A 20,168-nucleotide genomic window follows, 5' to 3' on the forward strand; every position below is an offset into this window, starting at 1 on the left:
AGCTTCAAATAAATTTAAGAAAAATCTTACAAATTGCATGTGTAAGAATTAAAATTTATCCATATAACCTTCACTGAGTTTGAAAATTTTTAACCAGAAATATCATCTGGATAACACAGGAAATACAATCTTTATATTTTGTATAAATTATATATATATCTTTATATTATATATTATAAATGTTATATTTAAAATTTAAATTTCTAAATAGATTAGACATAAATATATGTCTATATAGAGAGAGGGATTTTCTGTTGCCCCAAAACAATTTTAAGATAATAAATAATGTATGAAAACTATGAAGAACTGTCCCTAAAACATATTTGATACCCATAAACAAGATACCATGAACTAAATTCCTATTTATTTTTTATCTACTACTTCTTTATCATGAGATTTTTTTTCCGCTAAATTGATATTTACTCCTGAAAGTCATTTATTCATTCAAAAAATTTACTGCAAGCCTACTTCATGACAAGTATTCCTCAAAGTGTAGGCATGTAAAGAAATGTAACATATACACCCACAAGGTTTCATTAGAGAAACAAACATGAAAACAATTATAAAACAACAGATAACATCTGAATTACAGACATGGGAGCAAAAGGAGTAATGACTAACTGTAGGTGGGGGAAAGGAAGGACAATTCGAGAAGGATGGCTAACAAGAGTTCACTAAAAGAGTAAAACAAAGCTTAGACTAAGCTTGAAGGATGAATAGAACTGTTGAATAAACAAGGGGGAAAGAAACATTCCAGGCAGAGGACTCTTATTATGGTACATGGAGCACAGCAGTTTGGCAAAACTTTTCTCAGTGTTCAGGTTTAGTGGGAAAACAGACAAAGACTAGTTCTTAAAGAGACGGACAGGACACCTTTTGTAATCGGCCTTTATTTTTGCATAATACATTATGCAAATACATTATGCAACACTAAAGAATTTTGAACAGGAAAATGAAATGATCATCTCTATAATTTAGGAAAATAACTGGCAGCAGTGAGGAAGTAGGATAGTTACGCAAGTGTGGATGAAGATAAACGGGAAAATTACTGCAAAAGTCCAGGTAAGAAAACCATAGAAGCCTAAACTAAAAAGGCACTGGTAATTTAAAAAAGGGGGGGTGGGGTGGGCAGGAACTAATTAACAGAACTGACTGGAAGTACTAATATAGAAATACAGTACTAATATAGCTATTTTCTAAGTATGTATTAACGAATTATTGTTAAATTGACATTCTTTAACATAAATAATTATTAAACTATCCCTCACATAAGGAAATATTTTATTAGACTCATCTAAAAATAAAAACAGATATTTAACAACTCCATCCAAAATAATATTTTCTTCAGTTTCTGGCACATGGGATCATAAACAAACAAGAAAATAAATGAAAAAGAAAGAAAAAAAGAAAAAGAAATGAAGACATTCCCTCCACGTTCTGTGGGCTCATCAAACCTGTTAGGGCTGTTCCTGTGGATTAATACTCCTGTGGATACGAGGCAAGGTATGCCCTGAAGAAGGTGGACAATCTCACTGTCATATTCCTAAGAAAGACTCTTGAACCTGGAAGTGGAGCGGGGGGACTAGGCCGCAAACGTGGAAATAACAACTATACTTCTGTCCCTTGTTCTTTCAAATGGATGGTTACTCTGACACAAAGATGGAATTCGGTAAACAGGCAGAAACATCTTTCAAGTAAACTCCAGCAGATAATAAGTAAATTATATCTATATATCTACTGTTATAGTTGCATATTTTCTGGTTTTTCTATTCTTTATCTTTTGAGCCGAACTTTTAAAAGTAGGTTTCAACTTGGTCTCTGAATATCCATATTCAAATAGATATTAAGCAAAGGTATATTTCATGGGTCTAAATATTATCAGTAGAGCAACATCCCTCTCCTTGAAGCCAGCATTATTGAAGAAGTAGAATCTAGTGAAACCTTCAGAATCAGGAAACAAGATTCAAGACTACGAGGACTAGCTGAATCTCCTTAAGGAATGTCTCTCTGTATCAACAAATCTGAAGGTTTAAACCTCCATTTAACTTACAAAAAGAGTTAAGTATCTGTAAATCCATAGTCCACAACATACACACACATACACAAATCAAATACTCTAAAGTCTGCACCTCTAGTCTAAAAACTGGTTCTTACCTAAACTAAATAAGGTTAGAGGAAGAAGAGGGAGAAAGAACAAGGAAAGTGGAGAAGGGAGAAAAAAAGAAGGAGAAACCTCAACAGTTACTAAATAATGCACATCCAAATGAATAATAAAGGTTTAAAAGAAATAACTGCCATTAGAAATACTGAAATACTATGCTGTAAGAAAGACTATATGGGGAGCAAAGCAAGGCAAATCAGGGAGAGATTCCATAGAAACTGTATATGAAATGGAACATGACAATGGGGTGGGATTTAAAGATCCAGAGCTGTAAGAGGACAAGTAAATGATTTCATGCCAGAGATCAAACATTTGAAAAGGAAGAGATAAAAAAAAAAAAAAAGTGAATCATGTCTTACTAGTTCAGTTTTGCCAAAATAAAGATTTCAGTGAAAAGCTAAAAATAAAATACAAATCATGAAGGACTAGGTTAAAATTTTTCATTTATTCTATAGTTAGTAAGACGTAAATAATTGGTTTGAGCAGTGAAATAACATGATCAGGAAAATAAATCAGGTATTCGTGTACAAAATAGTTTGGAAGAGGTGTAGACAGATAATCCAAGATAAAATGAGGGCAACATGAAGAATTTAAGCAGTAAGAATTCTACAAAGGTGACAACTATATATTAGAGATAAAAGTTTAGGACTTGAAATTTATCTGTCTGATATAAAGATCCAAAAGGGGCTGAAGAACAAAGCTGACTCAAGTGCCCACTACTAGAAAGATGGCAGCATCTTAATCAAAATAGAAGACTTAAGAATATGAATGGATATGGGATTGGGATAGAAAATTCAGTGTTATACATTCTGTGGTTGAGAGGCCAGAAAGACACCCACAAAAGCAATATCTCATATGGATGTGAGAAAAATAAAGCTCTAGGGATAAGACTAAGAGTGGAAAGCTATCAGGAAACTGAATAAAATTTCTGAAAAAATACAAGGTCCACAAAAGCAAGGATGTTGCCTGCTTAGTTCACTGTCATATCTCCTGTGCCTCCAACAGTTTCTGGCAGTCAGTAAATACGTGCTAAATAAATTAAGTGCTTACTGGAAGAATGCCACAGAACAGATCACAGCAAAAGAGAGAATGAGAGAGTGAGAGAAACAGAAACTGCAAAAGGTTCTGAGCTTTTTACGTCAAAAGTTAGGCATAAAGTAGAAAGAAAATGCAGACAAAGATAAGAGAAAAACATTAGCAGTCATGAGAAACCAATAAAAGAGAGTATTACAGAAGTCATAACAAGTGAGTTTTAAGACAATGGGAATGGTGAATTGTGTCATTCTCAATACATATATTTACTTATACCTACCTTGCGTGGTTGAAAATCATATTTGACACAGTGCTGAAAACCTTTTCCTTTGGACTTCAATGATGTGACTATCAGACAATTGCCAACGAAATGAGCAGAGTAACCAACTCCTTTGCTAGTACGAAAACTGTAAAGAAAACTGAGAATAGTATAATACCCTCTAATATAAAAAACAATATATCTAAAATTATTATTATTATATGATAATATAAAAAAATTATAAAAATAAAACTTATTCCCCTATATAGTAGAAGGGATATTACATGTACCAAATAAAGACTAAAGTATAAAACGTGTCGAACAACTAAAAGAAGGAATTTAAATTGGGAAAACAGAAGACTAGAGAATATTTTAAAATTTCAATTTAAAATATCATAAATACATAAAAACGAACTAATGAGCAACAAAAGCCTACCAAGTAGATTTAATATTCCTTCAATGACCACCTGAAAATTACAAATATGGAAATCATTTATATAGTAAATGTTCTCAAAAACAACTTGCTCTCTAATTCTACTTTATCTTTGAAAATAGCTTACAAATTCATAAAAAATAAGAGGCAAGTATGATAAATTATGCAGTCAATTAAGAAAAGGAGTACATTTTCAGTCAAAAAAAGAAAAAAGATATGACTAAGAAATACAGTTATTTTCCTCTAGAAGAGCACTCCTCCTAGCTGTGAATTCAATCACAGTACTAAAACATTGTAAATGCTTCAACAAATGACAATATTATTGAAACAAATGTATGATCTCCCAAAATGACCTTTCTCAAGTTCAACCTCACTTATGTTTAGAAGTTCAAATGTTCATTAAAACTTCCCCTCATTACTATCTATGTATAATCTTTTTTATAAGAGATTTTATAAGCTATTAATAGCTCACATTTTTCTACATTCACATTTCTGAACCAGTCATTGTACAAAAATGTGCTCTCATTAATTCTTATGTGACAGGTACTATTGTTATTCTCATATTACTGCTGAAGATATCAAAGCACAAGATAAACAGTAAGCAGTAAAGGCAGGACTTAAACTCAGGCAGTCTTATTTCAGAGCACTGAAAGTATTAAATGAGATAACGCATGTAAGCAGTTTAATGCCCAGTACATAGTAAGGCAGTAAATGAAAGTTTGAATTCTTATTACTTAGCATTAACAGTAAACTAAAATTACCAAGTTCTGAGTCCTTACAGGTCAACCCATGGTTGACAGACCTATATTCTGTCAGTTATCTACCAAATAATTAATCTTACCTGATTAATTTCTCACTTGGTTATCAATATTAATATCTTTAAAAAGATTTTTTGAGGGGAGGTAATGAGGCTTATTTATGCATTTATTTATTATTATTATTTTTAATAGAGGTACCAGGGCTTGAACCCAGAACCTCACACACGCTAAGCACTGCATTCTTCCACTGAGCTATACCCTCCCCTCCTCAAAATCAGTATTTTTAAAGCATATCTTAACTATGCTCACAGCACTATGTAACTAAAAAGGCAAAGTGAATGAAATATGGTAGGAGTTTGGTTTTTTCCCCCTCCTTGATTAGGGACTAGCATATTCACTAAGAACCCACATTTGATCTGTGCAGACTAGAGACAGGAGGTCTGTAACCCTTGATTCTTAAACTGTAATTGAGAGGGAAAAAAGTGAGGTAAATTGCCTAGAATCAACAACAAAAAATGAGTAAGATAAACTAACTTAACTACATATTTATAGTTTTAACATATATATTTATTTATTCTATTCAATATGTTGCTCTGATACTATGTTACATATTTACAAAATTGAAATACTTAAGACAAAAGTACTAAAATTAAACATATTACTTACCAATAAAGATAAGGTTTATCCTTATCAACATTAATGTTATTTAATGGATCCATACGAAACCAAGTGTTTAGGGTGAAGCCATTCTGATAAGGCCACTTTGCAATAGGAGGCAACGCAATTGCCTAAAAGGCAATGAAAAAAGACACAAAAGTATCAGTTACACAAAATGTGATGGTAACTAAGGTCAAATATGGTTCTTATAGATTAAAAACAGTGACTGTATAAATATCAGAGAATCATGGACAAATATAAAAATAGAAATTATTGTCTTATTAATTTATTAATATTATTTGTTGACTATTGAAGCATTAAATTTTCAAATATTCAATAAATCAAGTTTCATCTCGAAGATACGTAGTAGAGTTCAGACTATACTCCAAGAAGTCCTCCTCCAATTTCACTAATATATAGTCCCTTACACATATGTTTAAGAATTTTCAGCTTTCTATGGTTTATGTTAGGTTTTCAGTAATATTTCACTTGATTAAAGAAGCTAAACTTTCAAATCCAAAAATAATTGTCGTAGAGGTATTAATCAAATCAAAATTGAAGAAATATAAGTATTAGGAAATAATGCTCCTAATAATAATGTTGGTATCCACAACTGGGTGTCCCTCATTGTGTGAGTCCACAAGACTCTGGAATCTGTATCTGTCAATGTTTCCTGGTCTAGTTGATTCCAAAATTTATGTTCTTATCTGCTATACCTTGCAAGAAAAAAAGATTCTGATGTTCAGATAGGGAGCTTTCAGTTAACTATTTCAGTGAATGAAACAGTGTACTATTTCTTAAATGAAGCAGATTCATGAAATAGGTCATAATCACAAAAAGCAAATTTAAATAGTATATCCATTGAGGCCACACAGCATGTAAAATGCCATCTTACATTTGTCATTTACCTTTACATGAATCATGTAGAATTCACTTAGCTCTCTGAAGGAGTAAATGTTACCAAATGGCTCATTTGGAGGCAGCATAGCGCATAGAAAGGCATTTCCACAATACAAAATACAATTCAGAAGGCCTAGTATATATGCTTATTTTGGAAAGAAAGCAAGTGGTATCACAATTTTAATCATCCAAAGGCACTGCTATGAGCAATGGTCCAACCAGTAGGCACCGTCTTGTTACCAGGGTGCCACTGGTTCATGGTCATCCAGAAGCAGATTATCAAAAACATTGTAATTATAAGGATTTTAAAATCAGCTCCCATCTGAATTTTTCAGGAGTTCACTAGCAGAAGTAAGATGCCTGAAACTAAGCCAATCTGTTGTTAAATAAAACGTGGATTTAAGGTCAGGCAAATTTTGGTTTGGGTTGTGTCTCTACTTTATGACTGAACAATGTTACATTGCAGAGGCTTAGTTTCCTCAACTGATGTAACAACAGTAATATCATTTACTTTATATAGCTTGTATGACTCAAATGAAATAATGATTATAAAAGTTCTAATTCCTTCCCTGCCTTCTCCTCTACATAGCATATATTTTTGATCTAAACTACCCTTCATGAAGATGAATGATGCAGGGAAAACCAAGAAAAGGAGAATAGGTAAGTCCATCAATATCCCATGAGCAAAAACAATTCAAACATTCACTACTAAAAATATATAAATAAAATTGTGTGTGTGTGTGTGTGTGTAAGTAAAATGCATTACACGTTGATAGAAAATATTCACAGATAAAAATATCAGGCAACTGATGGCCAAATGGCTAAAAACAGGATGAACTGCAACCTTAACTGAGGCAACTCAGGCAATTTATTAAAACAGAGTTACACTTTCTGTTTTAGCTAATTTTTGTTAATTCTATGTGTAAAACAGCAACTTGCTTACATTTCAGTCAAAACACTTTGCTCCTTTCCTATACCTTAGACTGAAGTCTACCAGGTTATCAGATCAACAGCAGTTCTGTAAAATGTATTAGAAATGTATATATGTATGTAAATAGAACTATTACATCTAAGAGAACTCCTACCTCTTAGGGACAGAGACAGTATTTTCTCTGCTAAGTACTATAAAGAATATTTTATATATGTTCTATTCTAACAATCTGATACATAAAATTATTAGCTTCCATCCTGAAAGTGGTTTTTTTAAACTTTCCTATTTTTTTCATGATTGGTGGAAATTGTAACGTAAAATAAATTAATAACAAAATTTTAATAAAAAAACACAAAATTAGAGAAATGGTTGATGAAATGGAAGATTGCAAGGACATTTAAGTACTTATTATGACCAAAGAGCAATAAATACATGATTTTTTTGCAACTTTATAGTGCTTAAATAGGATATTATTTCATTATAGTCTCACAATTACCTGAAAGGAAGCCAAGAAACTTTAAGGGACTAGCCTTCCACAGCAATGAACTACAGAATTCAGAAATGAAAACAATTCATCTAGCCAAAAATTCTACATACTCTCTACAATGCTACTATGTAGATTAAAATGATGAAATAAAGCAGGTTAAGAAAGCTAGTACTTTGAAAAGAACAACAAAACGGATAAACTTCCAGCTAGACCTACTGGGAAAAAGAAATCTAGTAACAAGTATGAAAGAGGAAACATCACTACATATCCTACAGACATTAAAAAGTTAATAAGAAGATATGGTGAATCAATCAACATATAAGTTTATGCCAACATATTCAACAACTTAGATTAACTGGACAAATTACTTGAAAGATACAAACTACCAAAGCTTCCTCAGAACAAATGTTCCCTATGTTTACTATAGAAATTAAGTTCACAGTTTAAACCTACCCACAAACAAAACTCCAGACCCAAATGGCTTCAATTGTGAATTCTAGTATACATTCAAGAATAAGTATTATCAATTCTATACAAACTCTTCAACAGAGAGAAATGAATACTTACCAACTCATCTTATGATGAATTTTTATAACATCAAAACCAGAGAAAGATATTACAGGAAAAGAAAAATACATTCCCAAATCACTCATAAATACTACAAAATTTCTTAGCTATATGTTATCAAATCAAATCCATGCTACATGAAAAGGTTAATACACTGTGATCGAGTAGTTTTTATCCAGGAATGCAAAGGTGATTTAACACTGAAATATCAATCATTGTAATTCACCACATTAACAAAGATTAAGAAGAAAAATCACATGATCATTTCAATAAAATCAAAAAAGCAGCTGACAAAATTAACACTGATATTAACATAGTGATGATTTTAAAAACTCCCAGCAAATAAGAATATAAAGGAATTTCCTCAACCTGATAAAGGACATGTCTTAAAACCTAATGCTAACAGCATACTTAATGGTGAAATACTTAATGCTTTCCCTGAGACTGAGAATAAGTCAAAATAGTGTCATTCAACTAAAGGTCCTAGCCAGTGCAAAAAGGTATAAAATGAAATAAAAAAGCACCTACTAAAAAGTGCTAGGACTAATAAGTGAGTTAGCAAGGTCAGGATACAAAGTCAATATACAAAAAAATTGCATTTCTATATACAAGCATAAAACGATATGGAATATTTATAAATAAATTTAATAAAAACGTTTAAGACTTTAATGCTGAAATTTACAAAATACTGAAAAATCAATGAATACTAAATAAAGGAAGATACATTGTGTTCTGTGAATTGGCATATTCAGAAATAGATCCACACAAACATGGTCAGATAGTTTTCAAAGAAAGGTGCTAACATAATCCAGTGTGAACAGACTACGTCGTCATCAAATGGTTATGAAACAGTTCAATATCCATATGTAAAACAAACAAAACTTAACCTCCAACTTTCCCTCACACCGTATTTTAAAAACTCACACAAAAGGGATCACAGACCTAAACGTAAGAGCTAAAACAACACAACTTCTGGTAGAATGCATAAGAAAAATAAAAATGTTGTGATCTTGGTTGATCCTGATTTCTTAGATTACAAAAGCATATTACATACAAGAAAGAAAATTTTAAACAGACTTCATCAAAATTAAAATCTTTTGTACTTCAAGAAATATTGTTAAGAAAATAAAAAGACAAGCTTCAAATTGGAAGAAAATGTTTGACAAATTAATTTATATCCCAAATATATAATGAACTCTTAAGATACTGAGAAACACAAAGTGTTAACAGATCTAAACACAAACATCACAAAAGAAGATGCAATAATGGCCAATAAACACAAGAAAAAATGCTCAACATCAGTCATAAGCGTGACACAAAGTTAAAACTCCAATGACATAACCATTTATATGCCTCAAATTAAAGAGACACAATGTTCAGGATGCAGAACAACTGAGATTCTCATATGTTGCTGATGGGAATGCAAAATTTTCCACTAGGGGAAACAACTTATCTGTTTCTCATGAAATTAAACACTTAACATAAAACCTAGCAATCTCACTCTTTTGTATTTACTCAAGAGATAAGAAAACATTCCTGCAGATCTATGTTCAAATGTTCATAGAGGTTTTAATTTGCAATAGCCAAAAACTGAAAACCCGAAAGTCTATCAACTAGTGAATGGGTAAACTGTAGTATATCCAAAAATGTAATACTACTCAGAACAAGAAGGAACAGAATGCACTACTGAAAAGCTACAGCATGGATAATCTCATAAGCATTATGGTAATTAAAAGAGGCCTGACAGAAAAGATAACATTCTATATGATTATATTTATATGAAACTCCAGAAAAGGTAAAATTATACAAACACAAAATAAATCAAAGGTTGCAAGGGATGGGCTAGGGAGAGGGAACTTGCTTCAAAAAGACACAAGGGAATTTTGGTGAGTGATGGAATTGTTCTAAATCATGACTGTTGGTGGTAGTTGCAGAACTATTCAAAACTCACCAAACAATATTTTTTAAATTGGTGAATTTTACTGTATATAAGTTATATCTTCATAGAGTTGACTTAAAAATAAATAAATAAAAATAAACACATGAATTTAAAACTTACTGCAGCACTACAACCGGGGAAGTTGAAAAAAGTATCAGGACCATGTCTTTGTGGCATCTGATTAAGAACTGATAATAATTTTACTGCATGTCTTGGCTGAGGAAACAAGAAAAAGAAATATCACTGTACAAATTTAGGGAAAAAAAAATACCTAATTCATCAGGTTAACCACTGGACTGTTTACTAACTAGAGAGAAAATTAATTCTAAATCATTTACTAAACTGTTTAAGAGGAACAATTTCCATTATAAATTCAAGTTTATAGCTCTCTAGAGATGAACTGTTGAACATTAAATATTAATGCACAGATATTGAATACTTTTCCCTCTGACCACAGCTTACCCAGATTCCACTTTCTCCTCGAAGCATGCTGAACAAAAGCTTCAACTCCTTGACAGTGATGCTGTAGCTGGCAAGAACCCCCAACATATCAACTAGAAGATCTTCAAAGGAAAATAAAGTTATTCTGAACTCTAGTCATGAGCTGCCATCTGTCAAGGTAATATACTTTCGAAAGAACAAAAGTTATCTTGTTATTTCTACATATATATGGATATCTAACATAGCTAGATGTCCTCATGAATAGCCATTCTAACAGTTTTTAAATCATCAAACAACAAAAAAGTAATATTTTAATTATAGGATTTTCCTACCAGAATTACCAGTTGAATTAAGTTCTCAGAAGAATTATATAAAACAGATTTCATAAATTCACAGAACACACACCCACCCACACACACACACACACACACACATCTGCTATACACAGGGAAAGGCAGGCAAAAATATAGAAAAGTACAATAATTTAACCTTGTAACAATTTAACGAAATGTAAATTTGACGTTTTCAACTGTAAGAGTGATGGCTGACCTCATTTTCTTTTAGAATTATCTACTCTTAATAAAACATATTTCTGAAATATTCGTTGGCCATTAACAACAATTGTGAACACTTACTCCTTGCCTGGCTTTATTCCAAGTGGTTTACATGCATTAACGTCACAACCTCATAACAAGCCTGAGTTAAGTATTATTAATATCCCCTTCTAAAAATGAGTAAAGTGAGGCACAGATAACTTAACTGTATTGCCCAAGAACACATTCTAGTAAGTGGTAGAGTCAAAATTCAAGCCCAGGCAGTATGGCTCCAGAAGCTTCACCCTTACCCATTACTCTGTAAATGGAAGTACCATTTCAACACATGACTAGTGATATCCATTATGATAATGAGTTTATGTGCATATAAGAGACACGTCAGCTCACCGAACAATAAGAAAAATCATACATTTAATCTCTTATTTCTGATTACTCTCTCATCTGTGGACATTGTGAGTAATAGTACCTCTATCAATTATTCTTTGTAAGAAATTACACATCTAAATATATACTTCATTTTCTCAATTTCTAAAGCACTTCCTAAGAATTAAAGATACTGTACAAGTTATTACAATAAATACACATATACATTCTAAATAATTTATCATCAATTAATAAAAAGATTAGGTTAGGATAAGTTGAAATAATTGGTTATTGATATATATTACACAATATCAGATTAAAGGCTGGAATTTAAGACTTTAAAAATATTTATTATATATGTATTTTAAAATAGAAATTTAATATGGTTATTTTCATCAATAAATAGTTGACAGACTTTTACCTAACACCATTAGAAGTAAGTAACCTCTATGATAAAACTGTAACTGTGGAAATGTCATTTTAAAGAAAGATCTTTAAAGGAAAGGTCATTCACCATTCAAGTACCAAATATGTTCATAGTTATTACAGATTAGTCAGAAGATCTGCATCTAAGAATTCTAGATAAAAACCAAGCCCCTTAAAACTCTTAAGTTAATATAAAGCATTTTAAAGTAATTAGCTGCAATGGCAACCTTCAAAGAATATTTCTTAGTTTGCCTATAAGGACTATTTTAAAAGAACTTCTATTTCTAAATCTTTACCTCATCTCTGATATGACACAAAAGTGATCTATTATATTTGTATTTAATTACATAATTATTAAAATTTCTTATTTATTATACAGATAACATAACCAACTATCTCAGTTTTTAATTTTATAACAGATCTTCTTTATCTGTTATAACAGATCTTTTCTGTACAAGATTTTTAAAGGAGGAAAAATACTAAGCCTATGAAATTCTTTTATCAGGTTACTATAGATGTTCAACCACCTTCAAGTGAAACCTTCACATTATTAAATAAAAAGAACCTCTTTGAACTTAGCATGCTACAAAACACTCAAGAGTGAAAACTTAGTAGTGTTTTGGTGGTTACTGATGGTTCATTAGTATATTATCTAAATTTTAATTTCTCTACTGAAAAGTAAGGTAGAGGTATTTTTCTAAAACTTAATGCTTAAAATAACAAAGTGAAAATTTTGTGTTATCCATTTTATCACTAATGAGAATAAAGGGAAAAGGAATTAAGAAGCTTTATATAATAAAAAACACGAAGATATAAGCTTCTGTGCTATTATCATGCTTACTATCACCTCACATCTTAGTGCTTATGAATTATGTACCAATAAACTAGTATGTACATGTACATAATTGTGGCTCATTTTCTAAAGTACACTCTATAAAGTAGACATTTTATTTACAAAAAAGAAAACTAAAGAGAAAAAATCAAGGGCTTAAACCCAGATATGAAGATTCAAAGATCACATGTTCTATACAATATGTGTACATGTAAGTTTATACAAATAAATTCCTGTTAACACTAAAATTTACAGAAATGGTACCAGACCTTCATTAAAAAGATGTTTTACATTTGAAACTCTTTTTCATCAAGTTAACCATTAGTAACCAATATAGAGAATGCTAAATCATTCTAAATAGAGATATATGTCACCTTGAAAGCCATTAGAAATGATTTTAATATATTCTATAAGAAAAACAAAAATTCTGAAATATTGTTTACGTTAAAAAGCATTCATCTTTATTCTTCATTCCATTCTTTCCTGTTTAATGTTTTGCTCTACCAGTATTATAACTAATTATGCAAAAATTAAATATTATAGAGGATGCTCTAGTATTTCAACTACTTTTAAGATCATAAGATGATACTGTGAGGAGTCTTATTAGTACTTTTAGAATTGTGAAAAACTCTTTCATGTCAGAAGAAACTTATGCTGAAAATCCATGGCTTAAGAGAATCAACATTTCAAACTCTAAACTTATTTTTGGGAATATTTTTGGAAACTGTTGTTCCAGGAGCACCTTTCAAAAACTTTCTACTAATGTTCATCTAACTACAGAGGAAAATGGACTTGCAGGTGGGTAAAGGACTGACGGTGAAGAATTACAGATGTCAAAATTATTATTTGAAATAACACAGAACAAGCACAAAATTACTATTTTTAGCTTGAAATTTCATGCAAATTTTATGTTCTAATCCACAACTATCTGTGTTTATCGTAATACAAAAGTTCCTCCAAAAAATATCAAAGTAAAATGGACACTTCCAAAAATTACAGCATGCTTGTCCTAAAAGGCTTTTAGCATATCCTATCATATTTCCATATATGCTGGATTGAAGAACATGGAGCTCAGATATTTTTAATAAAGTGATAATTTTATAGAAATGTGACATGTAGTGTGATATTTTACTTGTGTGAAGGTTTAATTAAATTCTACAAAGAAAAGTACTATTCATTTTTCCAATAGATTTCATAGCACTTATTCCACATTACTGAGATTTTTCTAAAATCTGGAAAAGCAAAATAGTAATTATGTTTGTCTAATACAGAAGTCATCTTCCATTCTTCAGGTTTTCTCTTAATATAAAAGGCAAATTTTCCAGACATTTGTACTTATTTTAAAATAAGAATTTATAAAATTCTGTTTATAGAATATAAACAGAATTGTATGAATCTTTATAAACATTTAAAGTATACGTTTCCTGTCAGATAATCCCATACCTGCTATCATGTCATCTACAGCACTCATTTTCAGCAACACTTGCTCAATTAGCCCAACTTCTGTGCTAGTCTGTAAATTCCGAACACTTTTTCGTAGGATGGCTGTAAACATGCTCCATATTTCTGCTTGACATGTGACATCACAGTGTTCCAAAAGCTCTGTCATGCATGTTATACTCTCAGCATCCTGGATAATAAAGTTCATCTCCAAGTCAAATTCTCCACCAACCAGCTGAAAATAAACAGAAAAAAATCACTAATGATAATGTGGGAAGTTGTATCTAACAACAAGACAATATAATACCAAACATTTAACTAGCAAGAAAGTATAGCTACTCTAAAAAATTTCAAGTCTTCCAGTCTAAAACTAATTTTGATAAAAATTTCACTACAGATAAGTGAAAGATGCTGTAAAAATTAAAACTCACATAGAGAAATTTAATTTTTTTTTGCAAATGGGAAAAGACAATTTCAAATCTAGAAAAGCCAAACAGAGCAAATGACTATGAAGTGGGATTCAGGACAAATTCCCTTAAAAAACAGTTTGGTTCTTAAAAGTGATAAATACTAGAAGATGCAGCGTTCACTAAGGGTAAATTTTAAGACATAAAAATTCATTTTCTTTTATATTACTAGGCTGACAAATAAAACACATGTAACAGAAAAAGAAAAGCTGGGTCTCGTCTGCACTTATAGAATTGAAGAAATATGAAATTGACATTAGCAAACTTATACTAAATGTTGAAATTATAGAATTAATGCTAAAAATGTTTAAAAGAGAAACATCTAATATCTTGTAATACTTTTTTAAAAAAGACATGTGAATTGGGAAAGTGAGTTGATTTAATGGCAACATATTTGACTTGTAGCATTACACCAAGAGTCAAAAGTATTACTGTCCCTCTTATTCGCTACTGATCAAACCACACATGAATTATTTTATTCAGTTATAAGTACCATTCTTAAGAAAGAACAATGAAAATTGGATCTTTATTGGTCTAGAGAAAATGTGGAAAATTCAAGCAGAAAATAATAGCCATACACAAACTTCCTGACAAATTTGAAGTCATTTATTTATTCATCAAAATTTTTACTTATTAAGACTAGAAATTGCTGCACTAAGAACTAAAAATGTATCTGTGGACAAGAAAAAAAAATGTACTAACAGAGCTAAATTCTAGAAATAAAGATGCTTATATGCATTTATGTATATTCCACCTTATTCCAAAAAAGGTTGAAGGTGGCTTACAAGTTACATAAAGTATAAAAAAGGACATAGTGAGTAGTTGAAAAAGAGGAAGCAAAGGAAAATAAGATTAGGGACAGACAGGGACTAGTTATTAGATTCTAGAAGTAGAATTAATTTTCCATCAGTGGAAGGTGTTCATTAATATGACGGATGACCATGTGGTATAAATGTGATATAAACAGGATAAACAATGGTAATAATAATACCACCACCTCACCTCACATGCCATTAAATACTATTCTAAGTGCTTTACATGTACTGAATAATTTAATTCTCACAACAACTAATGACAAAGAAGCTATTATTCCCTTCATTTTACAGGTAAGGAATCATAGGCACAGAGAGTTTAAGTAACTTGCAAAAAGGTCACCAAACTAGTAGGTAGAGGACCCAGGATCAAAACCCAGCAGAAGTCTGTCTTCACACAAGTCTATACAAGCAATGAAATCTCACTTAAGAATATTTTTAAAGTCTTCTAAAATTTAAGAATTTAAAAACAAAATATCCTCAAATTTTAAAATATTATACTCTGTACATATTTTTCTTTATAATAGCTCCAAAATTCAACTTTACAAGAAACTAGCCCTTCATGCTCACTTCCAACCTTTTACTGATCTAGATATTCTCTAGGTAAAGGTTGGTTTTACATCTAAGTGCGAGACAACTTCAACTCCTATTATTTCTAGTTTATTAACAAAAATAACCATGAGAGTGGTTAAGAGATTGGCTCTGAGTTCAAACTTCCTGATTCCGATTTTAGCGACACCACTCACTTGCTATGTGACTTTTAATGATGCTACTTCTCTAAGGCTCAGTTATTTGATCTATAATAGGTAATAAAAGTTCCTATCTAATAGGGTTGCTGTGAGGATTAAATAAAGTAATCAGATTATAAGCACTTAGTTACAAAGTCAGGCATATAGTTAGCATTCAGTTAACATTAGATGTTACCCGTTCTCTTACCCCAACTTTGAGCTAAAAAATGTAGTCAACTAATCACATTCATCTAAAGTATCATGAAACAGCCATCTATGCCTAATTTCCAGCAAATGGTAAATTATTGTAGATCATGTAACTCTCTTAGATATTACTTGTAGACCTATCAAAACCAACTCAAACATCATTTTCACCATGCCATCATCTCACCAAAGAACTACTTACTTATTCATATTTATATGTCCAATTGACGTGAATTGCTACTATTAAATACATAGACCCATGATTAGTAACTCAGAAGAGGTTCTCTAGAAGTCAACTATACAGAGAAATAAATAGGTTTGAAAAACAATGATGTGGACACTTACTGACTGACCTAAAAGAATTAGATACCAAAGTTTAAGTCTATGAGCCTCTGAATAAATTAATGTAAGAATTCATATACACTAAAATGAGATAACACCGAAGAATTGCTTAGAATAATCTCCTTAATGAGTTATAAACGCTTTAGTAGAATCTGGTATACCCAAAAACCATTATCAAATGTGTAAATAACACAGATGGACTCAGTGGTAACAAAAAATATTCTGCTTTTAAAGGAATTAACAATTAAAATGTGTAATTCTAACAATCAGCCTATTATGTGAAGCCTAAGGTTCCAACTTTCACAGTTAAAAAAACAATGCCCCTTTCTGTACATCATTTAACTACAAAAGAGTAAGTTATGGCTCCCTGATTTCACTGCCAGAAGCTATAAAAATATTTATTTTCAATGTTCTAGAGTAGATCTATGGTTTCAAATGGTCTTTTTTACTTTTATTATAATTTTTAATACATTAGTGCTAAAGAGGCTAACTGCTTATAAGACTATCATTCCAATATTAGGGAAATATTTATTCCTCATTTGTAATGAACAGTTCAATATTTATCAAGCATATAAATATTGCATATATTTAAAGCATATAGGAAAAGGTACAAACAACCGGTCTTTTATTATTTAAATAATTCTCTAACAACTCTATGAGGAAAAAGCTTAATTATCTTCATAGAAAGAAACAAGATAAATGAGGTTAAGCAACATAACTAAAGTCACACAGAAGTAAATGGCAGATCCAGGATTCTAGTCTAGACTAGAAAATGCACCTAAACAACTTGCTATGAAGTTGACGGTGTAAACTCAAAAAATAGAGATGTAATTGTGTCACAGTAGCTCTATGAAGAAATTAGTGTTTTACGAACAATATGTGGGTAAAATGAGTAAAGACAAAAACGATTTCTGTGGGTAAGAAAGAAAACATCCAGATGTACTAATAAGTCACAATAAAGAAAAAACGACCAATTTATTTAAAGTTATTTAAAGACATTATTTCAGCAGGAAAATCTAAGACTTTGAATGCTCAAGTACAGGAAAATTAGCAATAAACACAAAAAAAGAAAATTCATAGGGAAAACATTTTAAAATGCCAACAAAGTGACACAACAAGCCAAAAAGCTAAATCAAAAAAAGCTAAAATCAGTGTTACCATGGTATAAATGAGACTTATAAATCAATTGAGACTTGCTAAAAATCTGAATGTGTCCATGTGACACTCTATTTGCACAGTTAAGGGTGTTCTTTTCCTCCAGGACTTCTCCTTAAAATTCTAAAAGGTATTGCCACTGCAAGAAAAGTGGCCGATAATGGTGCTTCCTACTCAAGAGTCGGTCATAAATGAATAAAGTAAATAGCATAGCTGAGCTTTTTAAAGAACTTTAATTTGCATAAAAGCATAAAAATTACTGTATAAAAATTAGGAATATAAAATGCTGACCTAGAAATATATTATCTTCTGAAAGTAATATGGTTCATAATTAGCAATATAAGTATCTTTTATTTTTTTTTTAAGTATAGAGTTTTAAATATCTTTATTTTGAAATCTTTGATTATAAGTTAGGATCATATGGGATAATACAGTGTACATTAATTAGATCAAACTGGATTAATTATTAACCAGTTGGATTTCTTTGCAAAATCTTTGCAACTCTCAACTCTTCGCTCCAATTCAGCACCCTACATTCAGCTTCCCCTACTCCTCATTCCCTAGCTACTGCCAGAAAGAACATTTCTGCAATGCCATTTCTCACTTCATCTAAAACTCTTCATGATGTTACTCTCCATGCATGACACAGGGATCCCTTCCAACCCCTAAATTTAACTTCCAATAAACCTCCAAATATCAGTTTAGATACCGCTTAATCCAGAAAGTCTTCCCAGGAACCACAAAGACTGCCTTTCTCTGAACAACAATTACAACCCATCCACACCACAGCAATCATTTCAGTATATCATAGATGTTTACAGATTACTTTCTATTACCCACTTTACAGCTTTGTGAGTGTAAGAACCATTTGTAACTCTCAAGCATATCTATATCACTAGTACACAGCTAAACCCATGCAAATTATTCAGTATTTCACATGAAATGGGAAGATGGCAGGATGAAAGGACAGAAGAGAGAGAAGCAACCTGGCAGAAAGGCTTCACTAATTCACGGTCAGTCGCCAGGCTACAAGCTAGATCTGTCTAAAAGTAGACCATGTTCTACTTTTCTGTTTTAGCAATGAATTGTTCTCAATGCCATATAACATCTTTAAAGTTCCAGAGATGATCACAAAGGCAAAGAAAATGTTTTCTCATCCCTGTTTATGCCCCTCAGTTGCTTTCCTTTTTCTTCTATTACTACTTGGAAAATATGTGAGCTTTCACGGTAAAATTGGGGAGACATCTAAATAAGATCTAAATACACTACACACAATTTTTAGTTATTAAAATCAGGCTTAAATATATTTCCATGTCCAGTTTCTAACTATTTTCAAGTGAAATCAGTTTACAACATCTTCCTTTGAAAAAGAATGTTGGGAGTGACATCACCAAAAAACAGCAGAGTGGGCAACTATGTCCTCCCTAAAAAAACTAATGATCTGGCAAAAACCTGCAGAATCAGCTTCTAAAGAATTCTGTAATCAAGTCAAAAATGTACAGCCAAGGTAAGACTTACTGAGAAGAAGCTACTGTTTTGTGGTGAAAGGCACGGTCCCACCTTCAATCCCCCACAGCCCAGGTTGGCAACAGTCATGAGGACGCCAGCCTGCACTGGTGATGAGCGTTGCTAGTCCAAATGGAGCACTACAGATCTTATTCTCAAAGAATTGTGGTTGTGGGTCTGAACTTGTCCAGCAGCTCCCTCAAGGATAGACACAGAGAATTTTCTTTGCCTCATCTAACTCAGAATGTTCCCAGCTAGGACACTTTTGCTGAAAGCACGTAAAGGCACACGGATTAGCTTCAGCAGCCTGGAATAAGACAACACTTGGGACAAGCAATAGACAGACCTGGAAGCCTGGGAAGGAACATGTAGGGAAAGAGGATAAGTGTGGGTATAAGGTCTTTTAAAAGCTCTCATGTATACTGGGTAACAGAAAAAGCCACATGCATGCACAGGGCAGGCTGCACATTCAAAAAAGACCTAAAAAGACCCTACGCTTTTACCTGTAGCTGGCCTTTAGAGTCTACAAAAGTAGAAGGTAAAAGTTAGGCAGAGTTGTAAACAGCTTGACTAAGCACTGAAGAAATGCACAGAGCAAAAGATAGGAAGAGTATTTTTCTCTTTCTTTTTTTTTCTTTCCTCAGCTCCAGGCACTTAAGGTAACTTTGTCAAAACATCAGCTGATCATCAAACTAAGAATAAAGGCTTCAATGGCCAAAAGTGGCAGAAAACTATAGACCTTAAGAATATACTTTAGAAAAGTTACTAAACAAA

General features: G+C 31.7%; 1 protein-coding gene across 6 annotated transcripts in view; it reads right to left on the reverse strand.

Moving 5' to 3' along the window:
- NBEA (neurobeachin) overlaps positions 1-20,168 on the reverse strand; it is a 536,299-nt gene that overhangs the window by 461,618 nt on the left and 54,513 nt on the right. For all 6 annotated transcript variants that reach the window (XM_031465874.2, XM_064493205.1, XM_064493203.1 and 3 more), the window contains exons 2-6: positions 14,184-14,415; positions 10,587-10,687; positions 10,245-10,340; positions 5,310-5,431; positions 3,474-3,600 (exon numbers count right to left, since the gene is read on the reverse strand). In XM_031465874.2, coding sequence (XP_031321734.2) covers positions 3,474-3,600; positions 5,310-5,431; positions 10,245-10,340; positions 10,587-10,687; positions 14,184-14,415 — 678 coding nt within the window. The remainder of the gene's footprint in view (positions 1-3,473; positions 3,601-5,309; positions 5,432-10,244; positions 10,341-10,586; positions 10,688-14,183; positions 14,416-20,168) is intronic.

The sequence above is a fragment of the Camelus dromedarius genome, chromosome 13, assembly GCF_036321535.1.
Source record: "Camelus dromedarius isolate mCamDro1 chromosome 13, mCamDro1.pat, whole genome shotgun sequence".
Classification (NCBI taxonomy): domain Eukaryota; kingdom Metazoa; phylum Chordata; class Mammalia; order Artiodactyla; family Camelidae; genus Camelus; species Camelus dromedarius.